General features: G+C 47.6%; 1 protein-coding gene across 1 annotated transcript in view; it reads right to left on the bottom strand.

Moving 5' to 3' along the window:
• Positions 1-1622: 1622 nt before the first annotated feature.
• The window catches only part of LOC138769996 (carcinoembryonic antigen-related cell adhesion molecule 16-like), a 54756-nt gene continuing 38634 nt past the window's right edge, over positions 1623-17744 (bottom strand). Inside the window, exons 2-5 of the mRNA XM_069948804.1 lie at positions 9501-9570; positions 7323-7661; positions 6498-6585; positions 1623-2835 (exon numbers count right to left, since the gene is read on the bottom strand). Of these exons, the coding sequence (XP_069804905.1) occupies positions 6515-6585; positions 7323-7661; positions 9501-9546 (456 nt within the window). The 5' untranslated portion in view covers positions 9547-9570 and the 3' untranslated portion in view covers positions 1623-2835; positions 6498-6514. The remainder of the gene's footprint in view (positions 2836-6497; positions 6586-7322; positions 7662-9500; positions 9571-17744) is intronic.

Here is a 17744-nt window from a genome sequence, read left to right as displayed (position 1 = left end):
GGGATATCTCCTGTGACAGTCACCAGTGACCTGTCTGAGCTCGGATTACAGCTGTCACCCAGCTCCGTGCCTGTAATCCTCTGTTATCTGCTTTCTGCTGCCGGCTAACTCCCTCCTTCCTCCTCCCCCCTCCCCTCTCCCTAGAGCAGACAGGGGACGACTCCTGCAACAAGTCACAATTTTCAGATTTTTCAGAGTGGATGAAAAAGAGGAAGGAGGGGGGGACCTGGGAAAAGGCTTTTTACATGCAGATAATGGCAGATTTGGCTAATAAACCCAATTACAAAGTTTCTTAAAAAATCGCCTGGACTATTGATTTCTGCAAAAAAAAAAAAAAATACGACAGTGACTCTTTAACAAGCCCTACAAGTATTAGCCGAGATGGAAATACCCCTTTAAAGGGGCACTCAGGCCAAAGCTCACTTACTGTGACTGCTGGAAGTGTTGTGAAAATGCTCCTGCCTCGGCCCGGCTGTGTTCCAGCGCTGCCATATTGTGCTGTGACATCAGCTTGGGCGTCTTGCGTTGGGCGTCTCTTCTAAAGGGATGTGCCGCCCTCCTCTTCACAGACAATGCTTGTATGCCGTACTCTCGCGGTAAGCAAGAGAGAGAATACAGCCGCCAGGGCAGAGCCAATGGCCCCGCCTCCCTGTGATGTTTACAGGCCACGTGAATATCATGTGACCTGTGAATGTCACAGGGGAGGTGGGGCCAATGACTCTGCTCTGTCGGCTGTATTCTTGCTTATCGCAAGTAGCCCTTTAAAGGGAATGTGTCAACAGAAAATAAGATTGTTTAAATAATGGTTTTATGTTACACACATTTGCTCCCTGTGGAATAACCTCTTCACAGGTCATAGAGTGCGCTCAGTGATATTTCACATATATCTCAAGGGGACAGACTCTGCCTACTGTTGTCTATGTCCATGAGGCTTGCTGTAAAGCACGTCACTAAATGCTGTGAGGAACAGCCCGGGCAAGATGGCCGCCCCCATAACAATGTACAAAAAGTGAAATAAAAGAAATTACTGTAAGAAAATAGAAACATTAAAATAAAATAACAATTCTTGTATTTGACTGTAATCTGCAAAAGAAAATTTAGGTGACACATTTCCTTCAAAGGGGTAGCTCATGAAAAAAATGATAAAATAAATTCTTTCAAATCAACTGGTGCCAGAAGGTGCCAGAGATTTGTTACTTCTATTAAAGAAAATCTCCAGTCTTCCGGTACTTATAAGCTGCTGTATGTCCTGAAGGAAGTGGTGTATTCTTTCCAGTCTAGAGAGCAGGAAAGTTTTTTTTTTATGGGGATTTGCTTCTACTCTGGACATTTTCTGTCATGGACAGAGATGGCAGCAGAGAGCACTGTGTCAGACTGGAAAAAATACACCACTTCCTGCAGGACATACAGCAGCTGATAAATACTGTAAGACTTGAACATTTTAATAGAAGTAAATTACAAATGTCTGGCACTTTTGTGGCACCAGTTGATTTGAAAGAAAAAAAAAAATTCATGAAAAAAAACCTTTATGTATTGCTATTGACTAAAATTATGCAAAAAAACAAAACAAAAACCATAGTCTCTTCAAAGATACATCCCATAGTCCCCATTTATGCACACAGTTTGACTGTATTTACATTTTTATTTTCAAATATACAATTTCATCTTTTCAGCAGTGTACAACAAGGAACAAATGATCCATTTCTGCATAAAATGTAAACGTTATAGCAAACAAGAGAAACAATATCAACGAGCATGGCTGGTTAAGGCGAGAAACGAGAAAAAAAAAAAAAAAGCCGAACCGATGTGAGAAGATTCACCGCACAGTCAAATAAAGTTTAGCTAGGTTTTATAGATATGAGATATGGGGGGGGGGGGGGGCAAAGATAAAGCAAACAGCACAATAATAAAATATCAGCAACCAATGGAATAAAGAGGGGGGGGGGGGGGGGGGGGGGTTTACAACACATGTATTTACAGTGTTGCATCATGTGGTCCAACCTCAGAGACGGCACGCATATCCTTGGTGGGCACCGTTCCACCATGCACCGTGCAGCAAGAATGTTCAAGAAACGGATAGTCAATCTTCACTGACAGTAGCGGAAAGGCTTGTCAGTCCATGGCGTTGATGACCAGATCATCTGTTTGCGGTAGGGTCTTGGTTAGGAGTTGTCCATAATATAATAGGGTTCAACAACTCCTACGACTTTTCTAGTGTAATGCTACGACTAAAGTTGACTAGGTCAGACCAGACAGTAGTACTAAATCTGCTACAACAGTGGGTGGTGGCATGCTGGGAGTAGTAGTATGGAAACAGAAGGAGAGCTACACGTTGGAGACCATCATGCTTCGATAGGTCAATGAAGGAAAGCCAAAGATTTTCTTTTTATTTTATTTGCAGTACCGTGGATGGATAATCATGTTCCTCAGCATACAGTGGGTTAATGATGGTAATATTGTTGCTTGTACCTTTAATAGTCGTCAGTATGGAATAAATTAGTCCGTAAATGTCAGGATCACAGAGCCATCGATAAAAGTGCGTCAAGTACGAGATGAGCAATGGCCGGTAATGGAGATGGAAGAGATGGATAGAATGGTTGGGTAGATACCCGGTGCGGGTCTCCATATATCCATGGATATCCTCAGATATGTAGCTAATTCTTATAGTGTCTTCTTTATATGCCTTTTTTTGTGTTTTTGTAATTTTTTTTCCCTTTGAGATGACTTCACTCTGTCAATTCCAGTGGCGGCTTAACGCACATCTGTCATTTTGCCTTTTGATCCATTCATGGGGCATATGATCTTGTGAACTTAAGTAGAAAATCTCTTCAACATCTGTTGGAAATAAGAGAAAGATTTGTATTGCTTCCAGTCAGTCAAAGGGGAATATGGGTTGTTTTTTTTATTATTTTTTTTCCCCCGGAATGATCTAGATGAAAAAATAGAATATTAAAAATGGTTATTATTATTACCCCTTTATGTAAACCACTATGGAGAGCCTGTGAGGTTAGGTTATGAGACCGCATCACATGACTATTAGGAGTCTTACGGGGGAGGGGCCACATAACATATACTCATTGCACATATGTTCAACCACCACTAGGTGGAGCTTATTACATAGACTTTTTGCAGTCCCTCGGAGTTGTATGGTTTATGGTTTAAAGGGACTCTGTACCCACAATCTGACCGCCCCCCCCCCCCAAAGCACTTGCATCTTTGTATAGCTGCTTTTAATCAAAGATCTGTCCTGGAGTCCGTTCGGCAGGTGATGCAGTTATTGTCCTAAAAAACTACTTTTAAACTTGCAGCCCCGTGCCCAACGGGAGTATCTGTGCCCTAACTTTGCACCACCCCTCCATCCCTCCTCCCCACCCTCTCCATCATTAGGAATGCCACTGAAACATTTTCCCCTGTCTGAACATTGCACAGGAGCTTAACGATCCAGCCCATGTGCCGGGCTGACACAGCTGATGAATAGGAGACAATCTGGCCGGAGTATTCCTAATGATGAAGGAGGGGGGGGGGGGGGTCTTGGAGGGACAGAGAGGTTGTGCCAGCTTAATGCATACACAATCTAGGCCACGGCCGTTGGGCATTGGGCTGCAAATTTAAAAGTTGTTTTTTAGGACAATAACTGCGTCACCTGCCGAACGGACCCCAGGACAGATCTTGGATTAAAAGCAGCTATCCGAAAGTACATGTGATTTGGGGGGGTCAGATTGTGGGTACAGAGTTGCTTTAAATGTGTGTGTACATTATATGTGTAGTATCATGTATTAAAAGTTATGTTTTAATATGTAGGAGGCCACTAGTGTTTTTCTGGGCTTTTGGCCCTTTAAAAGGTGTCGTTTCTGGCACCATGATCTGTACTTTCTATTGTTAGCTTGCTTGCGTAGAAGCAACTTTTTGATCACTTTTTATCCAAATTTTTTTCGGATTTGGTGTGACCAAAAATCAGCAATATCGCACTCCAGCGGTTATTTGCGTTTACACCCATTACCGTGCGATATCAGGAATAAGATAATCTAACAGCTCGATTCTGCATGCGGTGATAGTAAGTAGATTTTTTGTTTAACTTATTTTTATTTATGGGAAAATGGAAAAATAGGAATGATTTAAACTTTTGACATGGGAAGGAATTTTTTTTTTTTTACAGTAGCTTGTAGTCCCTAAGTTTGCACACATAGGGGGAGATTTATCAAACTGGTGTAAAGTGAAACTGGCTCAGTTGCCCCTAGCAACCAATCAGATTCCACCTTTCATTCCTTACAGACTCTTTGGAAAATGAAAGGAGGAATCTGATTGGTTGCTAGCCCCTAGCCAGTTTCACTTTACACCAGCTTGATAAATCTCCCCCATACTGTACAAGCCATATCTGTTTCCTATTCAATAAGTCCTTTAGATGTTACTAAATCCTTTTTACTTCAACATGTTAGGCCAGCCCCTTACAGGTCAGTGCTATGTTTGTTGCTATGGAAGTGGTATTAGGCCCTAAACCAGGGTATGGATAATGAGACCCTTGGGAATAGGAGTGTGGCCTGTGTTATGCCGTGTTAGCATTGGGATTGGACTATATTAGATTTCTTGTGCGTTAAAGGGGTTATCCAGGATTCGAATGAACACAGCTACTTGCAAAAACAGCACCACCCTATCCTCAGGTCATGAGTGGTATTGCAGTTTAGCTCTATTAACATCAATGGAACAGAGCTGCAAAACCCACACAGAACAGGATTGGTGCTGTTTCTGGAAATAAAACATGTTTTTGTCAGCCTGGAAACCACCTTTAAGGTACATTCACACTTACCGGATCCGCAGCTTATTTTCTGCTGCGGATCCGCAGCAGATCCGCAACAGATTTCATTTCAATAACTGAACACAGCATCAAATCTGCACCGTCAAATCTGCTGCGTATCTGCTGCAGATCCTGTAGGTGTGAACGCACCCTAAAGAAGGAAAAATTAATAGCTTGATGTAATGTGGAACTTTCTAGAAGTGCCTATACAGCTGTGAACTGCTGCCCCTTTCTCTGCCAATGGGGTCGGGTGATGGGGTAAGGACACTGTGCCCGTATAAGAGCTGGCACACCATGTTAGCCAAATGGTCCGAGTGCCTAGTGCCTGTCTGGACAGAGAAGATTTTCCTAGGTAGAAGACGAGGACCCATTACTGGGTTGCGGTGTGCACAAGAGCAATTCTACAGAAAGATCCTTGTAGGAGCAGAAACTGCATAAAGGGCACATGACTTCTCAGGTTACAGCTTTATATAGACAGCGAGTTTTATGAGACTACTCTAGCTGTGGGAGAGAGTGTTATGGAGAGTCAGACAGTATCTGCTGTAATGTGTACTCTTTAAGCTTTGTACCCCCCTTTTTATATGTACATGTTAACAAGTTTTCCAGTAAAGAATATACCACATAGGTGAGTGTACATGTGTCTGTGCCAGTCCCCTCAGTGGTATTGGGCCTAGGCCTGGCCTGGCTCCTCCCCATCAAAGAACCTTTAGGCCTACCAAGCACTTGGGACATTGTGCTCACACACGCTCGCTCCCGGGTCCCCCCTACACACATTCCACCACAATGTCTGAAGGATTAGAGAAGCTATGACCGTATTAAATAAGGGGATACTCTATATACTGTATGTCCATAAGCTTAGAGAGATTAAGCAATTCCTAGCATAACCAAAGCCTAGCGGGGTCCTCAGACAGCTGTATATATACTGGGGCACCTTAATGGCAAAACCAATGGACCTTACCATGGCCTTGTCATTTTCTAATCTACTTTAATGATATAATTTTATGATATTTCATAAATGACAAAGGATAATAAACCGGCTTGGATCCAACCAGCTCAAAAAATTCCCATCAGGCACAAACATGAGCACAGTGACCAAGAGTCACTCTAATCGTAGATAGTGTGTGATCTGCGACCAGAGTGACAAATCATTGGTGGTCACCTGCCCTCATGTCCCGTGCCTGATGGGCTGGTTGGGTCCAAGCCGGTTTATTATCGTATGCTGAGATCCCAGTGCTTTCCTGTGATGGTCCCTGGCGAGCAGCGGTGACACTGACTTCCTCTGAACCCTTTCATAACGTTGTGCTTATCTATGCACAACTACACAAGGTGAGTGTGAGTGTGCGTGAGTTCACCACTTTCACCATACTAAGGGCTGGGATTCGAGGATATTGCACTAGATGGGGCCCCTCACCCTTTCTCCCTTGCTCTACAAATGACCAAGAACATTTGTATAACGCATGTATCCTGATGCAATTTGTATACCCATGAATTCAAGTGTCCCGAAGTTCTAGAGCATTCGGTCAAATGTGCTCTAGAACAGGTAATGGAACCTGATGGCCATTCTGCAACATCTGGATTCTCCTTCCCATTGTCCAAATTTATTTTGGCCAGAACAAGATACTTATTCAACTTATCAATGACCATCCTAGACCTGGCCTAAAAGTAATCCCGCCATTAAACCTGACCATTTTTTTCCCCTGCTTACCTTTACTTGACTTGGTATCATAGGAAAGTGACGGATAATAGTAACCCTAACAGAACAGTAAATGGAGAGAACACTGCAGAGGCAACACCTGGCAAAAGAAATAAAGATCATTAGTCTATGGTTTCCTATAAATTTTTATTCAAAATCTATCGCATTTCCCTGTTTTCCCAGATCTCCACTTGCTGGGATGTATCTATATTATATAGATTTAAGGAGAATCTGAAGGAATTTTACACTGATGGACTATGCTCATAATCAGTGTATGATTGGAAGAATCTATGCTTGTCTGGCAAAGCCATGGCTATAGCATATACACAATGAACAGGGTGGAAGTAGACAGCTCCAGTCATTGTGTAGTGGTAGGGTTGGGTTACTGCAGCATGGCTTCCATTGAAGTAAATGGAAATGGAGTTGCAGTAACCCCTATACAATGCATGGACACAGAACTACCGCCCTGTTTATTATGTAGCCATGGCTCTACTGAACAGCTGATTGGTCGGAGTGTCGGATGTTAGTACCCCAGTGATTAGACGTTAAATATCATTATATAGTACCCAAAAAATACTACCATAGACAGTCTAAATAATACTAATACTCAATGAATATTAACATTCTTGGTGGTAGCAAGCCATGTGTGCCAAGCCCCAGTAGTGATGGAGGCATGTCCTATAGGACCACACAGGTGACATAACCCTAAGGCCGTTCATGGGGCAATCCCTTGACAGGAGCCTCTTTTACCAATTGGGACCTTTGGCCCTGGCTGTGGGTGACCACTAACTGACCTTAGATTTTACAAACTGAACCTAATATTTAATTTTTACTCACCGTCGACTGCCACATGACCATCTTGTAGAACCAGATTTGTCTGTATCTGAACCGTGTAGTCGCCTTTAAATGTCTCCTGAAAATTCTGAATCACCAATGAGCCATTAGGATTGCAGCTAGCTTCTTTGAAGAATTGAGGCCCTTTAATGTCTTTACCATTGAGATGAGTTAGTATCTGATCGGTTGCACTGGTGCTTAGTCCTTTATACCAAGACGCAAAGAGGATGTTGCCGTTAACGCCACTAACTTTCAGTGTGAGGGTCTCTCCAGATTTAGGTTTAACGGGAAGGACTTCAATGTTGAGTTTATTGGTTGCACCTATACAGGCATGGAGAAGAACTGGAAGAAATGCAAAGTAAAACTGGATATCAATATCGTCAGCTGGTACAGGATGTAAGCACTGTAAGCCAAGCCCTGCCTGTTAGTGTTGAGAGAACCTGCCAAACATTTGGGTTATTCGGAACCCAACCACTTTACAATGGACTCCCCGTGGCTGGAGAAGGCAACAGCGTTGAGCGAACCTGGTTAACGCTCAGGTTCTCCGGAATCCAGGTGCTCGGCATTTGCCTCCCTGTGGCTGGTGAAGTTAGATGCAGCCATAGGAAGTCCTGGACAACAAGGATACAACCACAGGCTGTCTCCATGTTTTTCTAGGGCTGCATCTAACTTCTTCAGCCACCGGGTATCAAAGGCAGGGTGATTGGTTTTGGGAGAACCTGACCGTTCATCGGAGTCGCTCAACACTGTTGCCTATGCATCAAGCAGCAGGAGGGCAGCAATTTTTACACAGAGGCGTTGTGGCCCTAGGGAACTTTCTTACATCTCGTAAAAGTGCACGGAGACACAATACCCTGGTATTATCTATATAGATTTACACAAGACTGCTATTAATTCATAAGGTTAGTTGGCAATTTTTATAAAACACCTAAATTAAAGTAATTGTCTTTGATGACGAGTTTCCTGGAAAAAAAAAAATTACATAGTACACTTGGACGTTGTTACCCTGTCTGATCTCTGCACCATCACCGGTGTAAAAGGAGAACTCCCTGGTCCTCTGGTCCAATTCGCATCACTGCTCCTCATCTCTACACATCAATTTATTGGTGCTCCTACCCTGGCCGCGGTGTCTCCATGCTAAAAGCGCTCCATAGAGTTGTGCCTATCCCTTAGCACAACTCTACCAGGTGAGTGAGCTTAAAGGGGTTAACCAGCGCTAAAAAAACATGGCCACTTTCTTTCAGAGACAACACGACTCTTGTCTTCAGTTCAGGTGCGGTTTGCAATTAAGCTCCATTCACTTCAATGGAACTGAGCGGCAAAACCCTGCCCAAGCTGGAGACAACAGTGATGGTGTCTCTGGAAGAAAGTGGCCATGTTTTTGTACCGCTGGATAACCCCTTTAAGAGCTCACCCTCCACATACCTATGACTTGTTACTTACAATACAGTAGGGGAGGCACAAAAAATCCAATGCACTCTATACTTGTCTCCACAGAGGCAGAGACTCCTTTTTTCAAAGTCAGGTTTGACCAACTTTCGTCTAAGGGTACTATTACACCAAGCGATTTTTTGACATCTAACGATTAACGATAAACGATCTTAAATGACCGCTACGGCAAACGACCCAAAATTGTTCACTTAATTACATGGAACAAGGATTGTGATCATTCTTGTGGTCGTTTAGTGGTCCGCTATTGCGTACGTTTCAGCTATGACTTCTTATTCCACTGAACAATGTGCAAATGATTTGCGAACGATCAAACAATAAAAATAGGTCTAGATTCAATTAAACGATCAACGATTTCTCGTTGGTCGTGTAATCGTTGCCTGCTATTACACAAAACAATTATCTAACGATCTAACGATTTTTTTGAACGATATTCGTCACGTGGAATAGGGCCCTAAGGCCTATAGACACCTTCTGCTTATCACTGGATTAAACGGACTGTGGTAGGATCGACAAACACCAACTAGTATGGCGGATCATTGCAGGGACAGCTCCGAACACCTCTGGGAATAGCTGATTTTTGTAGAGGAAACTATAACCTGAATTTATTTCCTTTAGAATTGAGGTTTGGTATACTCTAATGTGAGCTGACACCATGCTTTCCCTCCTCTTTTCCCCTATGTAAATGACAGACATAACATAGAGATATCACAGATGTGTGTTAGTTCTTACCTGACAGTACAAAGCTTCTAAGAACTGTAGAATGGCTTCCAGACATGTCGAGACCTCTTGAAATCAAATCCTAAAGGAACAAAAGAGAACAAGCGTTGGCAACAAAGAGAGCAAGAGTTTTTTGGGGTCATTTAATGATTTTTTTTTTTTACTTTTTGGAAGACTATATGGACTTAAAGGGGTACTTTGGCAATTTTATTTTCTTCTTTCGAATAAACTGGTGTCATACAGTTATATAGATTTGTAATTTAAAAATCTCCAGTCTTCCAATACTTATCAGCTGCTGTATGTCCTGCAGGAAGTGCAGTCTTACACAGTGCTCTCTGCTGTCACCTCTGTCCATGTCAGGAACTGTCCAAAGCAAAAAAAGTAATTATGGGGATTTGCTACTGCTCTGGACAGTTCCTGACATGGACAGAGGTGGCAGCAGAGAGCACTGTGTCAGACTGGAAAGAATACACCACTTGCTGCAGGACATACAGCAGCTGATAAGTACTGGACTTGAGTTTTTGTCTATAGTTGATCTGAAAGCATCCCTTTTAAATTTTTAAATAGAAGTACATTACAAATACTTACAATAAAACTTTTTGAAACCAGTTGATTTGAAAAAAAAAAAAAAACTATTTATGCCAGAGTTCCCCTTTAATATAGACAGAAGCCATGTGTATGCATCATTGGAACATGATAGAAACATTGTTGCCAAGTATGTAAATGACAGAGAAAAACCTCTTTGATTTACATATGGTAAAACATAAATGCGCCTACAGGGTCTCAAATGTAAGAAAGCGCCCTCTAAAACTGAAAACGGTTTAGCAGATGGTGATCCAATTTTAGACAACAAACAATCCAGACTCTGTATATAGGGGAAGAACAAATGGGTACACCATGTTCAGGAGACTTTCACGCTCCACTGCCATAATTCTTCATACAATTAACCACACAAACTCTTTTTTTGAGATTTTTTTTTTTATTTCATACTCATCACTCAATCATTAAACATGTAAAATCATCCAATGTTCATGTCCATTAGTCGGGAGATCAGACTTCTTCCTGATGTACTCGGATTACAAAGCCTTTTAAAGGAGAAGTCCGGCAAAATTTTTTTATTAAAGTATTGTATTGGCCCCAAAAGTTATACAAATCACCAATATACACTTATTACAGGAAATGCTTATAAAGTACTTTTTTCCCTGCACTTACTACTGCATCAAGGCTTCACTTCCTGGATAACATGGTGATGTCACTTCCTGGATAACATGGTGATGTCACTTCCTGGATAACATGGTGATGTCACTTCCTGGATAACATGGTGACGTCACTTCCTGGATAACATGGTGATGTCACTTCCTGGATAACTTGGTGATGTCACGACCCAACTCCCAGAGCTGTGCGGGTTGTGGCTGCTGGAGAGGATGATGGCAGAGGGATGCTCAGTGTCCCTCCAGTGCCCTGTGTCCCTCAGTGCCCCCCTGCCATCATCCCCTCCAGCAGCCACAGCCCGCAAAGCTCTGGGAGTCGGGGCGTGACATCACCATTTTAGCAGACTAGATGGACCAAATGGTCTTTTTCTGGCAATTTCTCCAACCCTGGATAGACCTCACAACTTGGATCGGCAACTCAGGGGCAGGGGCGCCGCAATCATGAGGCGACCTGAATCGTCTGCCTCAGGCGGCGCCACTAGCTGTCACCATGGGGGCGGCATTCAGTGGCAGATTATAATATGAGCGGTTCGGGCGGCCGCCCACATTATAATCCGCCACTGACTGTACCCAGGGCCGCTTTAACCAGAGGGCACATGGTGCACGTGCACCGGGCCCACTGGTTAAAGGGGCCCCCCCCGAGCAGGCCGGCCGTTGCTATGTGCGACCAGTGCGGTCGCACAGGGCTCCGGCCACCAGCCTGTCAGGGGGGAGCGCCATGGATGGGTAATCTACTTACCCCTCCATGGCGCCCCCTGCAGGGCCCCCCCGTCCGCCGCTGCCCCCGTCCGCTGCTGCTGCGGCGCTTCAGCGCTGCAGCAGCAGCGACACTGACAGAGAGAGAGCCATTGGCTCCCTCCCTGTCAGTCACTCACTCTTGTGGCCGCACTTCCTGCGGTCACAAGAGGCCGCGCTCTCCCTCTAGCGCCCGACGTCACTGGAGCGTCGGCGCGAGGGTAAGGGGAGTGCAGCCTCTTGTGACCGGAGGAAGTGCGGCCACAGGAGGGAAGAGAAGAGGAACGCGAGGACCCGGGTGAGTAACAGTGTTTGTTTTTTTCAATGTTATATAGCAGGGGGGCTATATACTATGGGGGGGCACAGGGGGCTGTATACTATGGGGAGCACAGGGGAGCTATATACTATGGGGGGGCACAGGGGGCTATATACTATGGGGGAGAACAGGGGGCTATATACTATGGGGGAGAACGGGGGCTATATACTATTGGGGAGCACAGTGGGGCTATATACTATGGGGGAGAACGGGGGCTATATACTATTGGGGAGCACAGGGGGGCTATATACTATGGGGGAGCACAGGGGAGCTATATACTATGGGGGAGCTATATACTATCAGGGAGCACAGGGGGGCTATATACTATGGGGGAGAACGGGGGCTATATACTATTGGGGAGCACAGGGGGCTATATACTATGGGGGAGAACGGGGGCTATATACTATTGGGGAGCACAGGGGGCTATATACTATGGGGGAGAACGGGGGCTATATACTATTGGGGAGCACAGGGGGCTATATACTATGGGGGAGCACAGGGGAGCTATATACTATGGGGGAGCACAGGGGAGCTATATACTATGGGGGAGCACAGGGGGCTATACACTATGGGGGAGCACAGGGGAGCTATATACTATTGGGGAGCACAGGGGAGCTATATACTATTGGGGAGCACAGGGGGCTATATACTATTGGGGAGCACAGGGGAGCTATATACTATGGGGGAGCACAGGGGGCTATATACTATGGGGGAGCACAGGGGAGCTATATACTATGGGGGAGCACAGGGGAGCTATATACTATGGGGAGCACAGGGGGCTATATACTACTGGGGAGCACAGGGGGCTATATACTATGGGGGAGCACAGGGGGCTATATACTATGGGGGAGCACAGGGGGTTATATACTATTGGGGAGCACAGGTTAGCTATATACTATTGGGGAGCACAGGGGCTATATACTATTGGGGAGCACAGGGGAGCTATATACTATTGGGGAGCACAGGGGTCTATATACTATGGGGGAGAGCACAGGGGGCTATATATTATGGAGAGCACAGGGGGGCTATATACTATTGAGGGGGAGCACAGGGGGGCTATATACTATTGGGGGAGAGCACAGGGGGGCTATATACTATTGTGGGAGAGCACAGGGGGGCTATATACTATTGGGGGAGAGCACAGGGGGCTATATACTATTGAGGGAGAGCACAGGGGGGCTATATACTATTGTGGGAGAGCACAGGGGGGCTATATACTATTGGGGGAGAGCACAGGGGGGCTATATACTATTGTGGGTGAGCACAGGGGGCTATATACTACTGGGGAGAGTGCACAGGGGGGCTATATACTAATGGGGGAGCGCACAGGAGGGCTGTATATAACTGGAGGAGCACATGAGGGTCTATATACTACAGGGACACCTTAAAACTATGGAGGCACAGAAGGGTGTAACTATGTAGGGGTACAGAGGGGTGTTACTACTGTATAGGGGTACAAGGGACCTAACTACTGTATGTGTTGGAGCCTAAAATATTTGTCTGGCAGATTCTGGAGAGAAGATTCACAGCCAGGAGAAGACTTCAAGGTGGCCCAGGCTGGATGGAGAGAAAAAGAAAAGGTGACAGACTCTGATCGGAGAAGACGCCTCCGGTGAGTCACTGGATGTAACTTCACTCTGTTATAGGCTTGTACTGATAGGGGTCATGGTATGGCGGTATTATGTAATGGTATCATTGGTGATATCTTTCTGTTTTGTTTAGTGCAGTTTTTATGTAATATGTAATCACTGAATGGTGGAAATAGTGTTATAAGGTAACTACTGTATGTATTGGGGCTCTTGATACAGTGTGGGGGCAAATTCAGTACATTATACAATGTGCAGAAAGGTAAGGGGGGGCCCACTCTTGAGGGCTGTGCACTGGGCCCACCAATGTATTAAAACGGCCCTGACTGTACCATGTACTGGAGCCCCCCCGCCCCCGGGCAGTATCTGTAATGAGATGCTGTGAGCGGGGGAGACTGTATTCATAAGCGCCGCGCTGTACTAAATCAGCCGCGCGGTGCTGATACTACAGCGCGGCGCTTATAAATACAGTCTCCCCCGCTCCCAGCATCTCATTACAGATACTTCCCGGGGGCGGGGGGGCTCCAGTACATGCATTCCACGTCCGTGATCCGTCAGGATCACGGAACGTGGGAATGCAGCCTTAGTCCCCCGGCTGATGTGCGGCTGCCCGGGGTGTCCCGTCCTGTCCCCGGCAGCGCGCGCATCACAGAGCTCCCCGTGCGCCGGAAGTCACAGCCACAGGCGCACGGGGAGCTCTGTGATGCGCGCGCTGCCGGGGACAGGACGGGACACCCCGGGCAGCCGCACATCAGCCGGGACCAGACCAGAGAGGCTCGACGGGGGAACGGAGGGCAGGTGAGTTGTGTGCTGTTTTTTGTTTTTGTTTTATCTGCTGTGCAGGGGGGGGGGGGGGAGAGGGGGACCATCTATAAGGTAGGGGGGGGGAAGGGGGCCATCTATAAGGGAGGGGGAAGAGGGGGACGATCTATAAGGGAGGGGGGAAAGAGGGGACGATCTATAAGGGGGGGGGCCATCTATAAGGGAGGGGGAGAGGGAAGAGGGGGACCATCTATAGGGGGGGCCATCTATAAGGGAGGGGGGAAAGAGGGGGACCATCTATAAGGGGGGGGGGCATCTATAAGGGAGGGGGGAAAGAGGGGGACCATCTATAAGGGGGGGACCATCTATAAGGGAGGGGCGGGAGGGGGACCGTCTATAAGGGGGGGGAAGAGGGGGACCATGTATAAGGGGGAGAGGGGGACCATCTATAAGGGAGGGGGAAAGAGGGGGACCATCTATAAGGGGGCATCTATAAGGGAGGGGGGAGAGGGGGACCATGTATAAGGGGGGGAGGGGGACCATCTATAAGGGAAAGGGGACCATCTATAAGGGAGGGGGAGAGAGGGAAGAGGGGGACCATCTATAAGGGGGGGGGGAGAGGGGGACCATCTATAAGGGGGGGGGGAGAGGGGGACCATCTATAAGGGGGGGAGAGAGGGAAGAGGGGGACCAACTATAAGGGGGGGGGAAGAGGGGGACCATCTATAAGGGGGGAAGAGGGGGACCATCTATAAGGGAGGGGAAAGAGGGGGACCATCTATAAGGGAGGGGAAAGAGGGGGACCATCTATAAGGGAGGGGGGAGAGGGGGACCATCTATAAGGGAGGGGGGAGAGGGGGACCATCTATAAGGGAGAGGGGACCATCTATAAGGGGGGGAAGAGGGGGACCATCTATAAGGGGGGAAGAGGGGGACCATGCAGTGTCCCAGAACATGCAGACTACTACTCCTATTATGGCCATTTCTATTGCTGTGTCAATGCCTGTTCTGGTAAGTGTTTGCACTGCAACTGCTGCTGGTTTTCCCCTAGTATTTTGTGCATTTTCATGTGTATTCTCATGTGTTCCTGTGTATTACAGTGTATAGTGGTATGCAAGGCTGTTGATCACGTGACCTGTAACCATGGTTCCTCCAATGGCCGACTAGCTCTGGCCAGGAGCAACCATGTGACCTCCCACTTCCTGCTGACAAGTTAGTCTTCCCCCGGCTTCCAAGCAAGGAGGTTGTGTGGTTCTATCCTCTCCCACAGAAGAGTGACTAAGTCTGCTGCTATATACCAGTCTTCGGCTGTTTCTGCCTGCTCAAGTGACCGGATTCTTTTCCTCTCATCTGGGTGTCATTCCGTTATCTCTCCTCATCGCTGCAAGGATTCACAGCAAGTATTATTCTCAAGCTAATCCACCCAGCAACGCTATTTCTCTCATACTCCTACTCCCATCATCCGGCACGTATTCTCACAGCCTATGCAGCACCACTCCTGCTTTATTTGTCAAAGCCTGCTATATACCCGGTTGCATCCGGACAGAACTGTTGCTACTAGTTACCTCATCTATAATAAAACCGCTGTTACTGAACCCTGGCATTGGTGTCCACTAACTGGTGCCCTGACTAGGTGCAGCGAAGAATCGCATGCCCATCATCACCCGCAGATTCCACAGACCGGCCCTACAGCTGTGCCGCCCTCAGGCCTATACCGTGACAAGTATAACCCCTGCAGCTGCCCCGGTCATTGCCCGCTCATAACACCAGCACTGCGGAAGTGGCCCCCAGGGGCCAGGGCATCGCATTTTTGGCGTCACGAACAGGATACAGACTGTGTTGTGCCAACTGTCAGTGTCCCCAGAACTGTACTGCTAATCCCCCCCAGAGACTTTGCTATTGCCGCGCTGCGGCCTGCTAAGGGGTCAAGTCAGCCGGTGACGCACTGTCTTCGCGCGCGCGCGCGCTCCGCACCGGCCCTGCAGTATCCAAGCCTCTGTTGCAGGAGGGAAGGAGATTGTGCCCGGACCGCCGGAAGTGTTGATGCTGACTTCCGCCCTATTCCTCTCCGGTCCCGGACACCCTGCCTATCGGTGCCTGCTGTTCCCGCAAGCTCTCCTCGCCCCTACTTTCTTCCAGGCGCCTTACACCAGAACCCCTCGTCATGTCCACCGGCCATCACAGTGACTCTGACGGGTCCGGCAGTTCGCCGACGGCCCGAAGAAGGCTTCCCGCGGCTCCCGTTGCTATGGCTACCGCAGCGGTCCCATTCTTCATTGGGCCCAACAATCTTCCCAGTTATAAAGGAGAACCCCACACGTTGGCTGATTTCAAGGAAAAAATTTCCCGCACCCTTGAACTTGTCTCACTCTCTCCCACTCAGCAGGTGCAGTTGCTGCTAGGACAACTTGAGGGTCCCGCTGCTGAGGAGGTGCGGTCATGGCCAGCTACGGAGAAAGCTAATGTACAACAGATCCTGACCCGGCTGAGTAAAGAATTTGAGGTACAGTCACCCACGGAGGTCCGCCTTAAGTTTTATGACCGACGACAAAGGCCAGGTGAGACCCTCAGAGACTATGCACTAGCACTCCAATCTGCCTACCGGGCCCTGAGACAAGTTGATACCATAGACCCCTCGGCTGTGGAGAGTATGATCACTGACCGCTTCATAGAGGGGGTGGACTCTAGACTCATCCAGAGCCAACTGCGTATGCTAGCTGCCCAAAACCCTACAATGCCTTTCCTGGACTTCAAGACTCTGGCTCTGAGGGTGGTTGGCATTGACAATCCCTGTGCCGGCTGTACTCCAGGTTCAGATTGCCCGGATCCGGTGGGACCTATACCCCCACCTCCAGTGCCCACTATGGTTCCACCAGTTTCCGCTATACAAGCTGCCCAACAGTCTATCCCGGCTAATTCACCAGCGATCCCTGCTCTCCTTACGCAAGTGGTTGACTCTCTCTGCCAAGCCCTAAGGGGGCTACAAGGGGCCTATCCAACACCTCCACCACCACAGGACCCCAAGTGAACTATCTGGGGCATGTTGTGAGTGCTGAGGGGATACAACCCGATCCAGAGAAGATCTCGGCTGTGGAACACTGGGATACCCCTAAGACCGTCAAGGAGGTGAGAAGTTTTCTGGGATTTGCCGGCTATTACCGCCGCTTCATTCCCCACTTTGCCCAAGTGGCCGAGCCCCTCAATGAGTTACTCCGGGGTTGCCCTCGAGAAAGCTACAACCGACGGCTCCCCGTCGAGTGGTCCGAACGGCAGGAGGTTGCCTTTCAAACCCTGAAACGCCTGTTGACTACGCCTCCTATCCTGGCCTACCCAGACTATAACCTTCCTTTCCGGCTCTACACGGACGCCAGCTTCCAAGGCCTGGGAGCTGTGCTGTCCCAGGTTCAAGATGGCCAAGAGAGAGTTGTAGCTTATGCCAGCCGGAGTCTTCGGGGCGCTGAAAAGAACGACAACAATTATAGCTCCTTCAAGTTGGAGTTACTAGCCCTAGTGTGGGCCGTCACCGAAAAGTTCAAGGACTACCTGGCTGCCACCCCTGTTACCATCTATACGGATAACAACCCGTTGGCGCATCTCAACACTGCTCGGCTGGGCGCCCTGGAACAGCGGTGGGCTTCTCGACTGG

Source organism: Dendropsophus ebraccatus, chromosome 12 (assembly GCF_027789765.1).
Source record: "Dendropsophus ebraccatus isolate aDenEbr1 chromosome 12, aDenEbr1.pat, whole genome shotgun sequence".
Lineage (NCBI taxonomy): Eukaryota > Metazoa > Chordata > Amphibia > Anura > Hylidae > Dendropsophus > Dendropsophus ebraccatus.
This window is presented reverse-complemented; position numbering and strand designations above follow the sequence as displayed.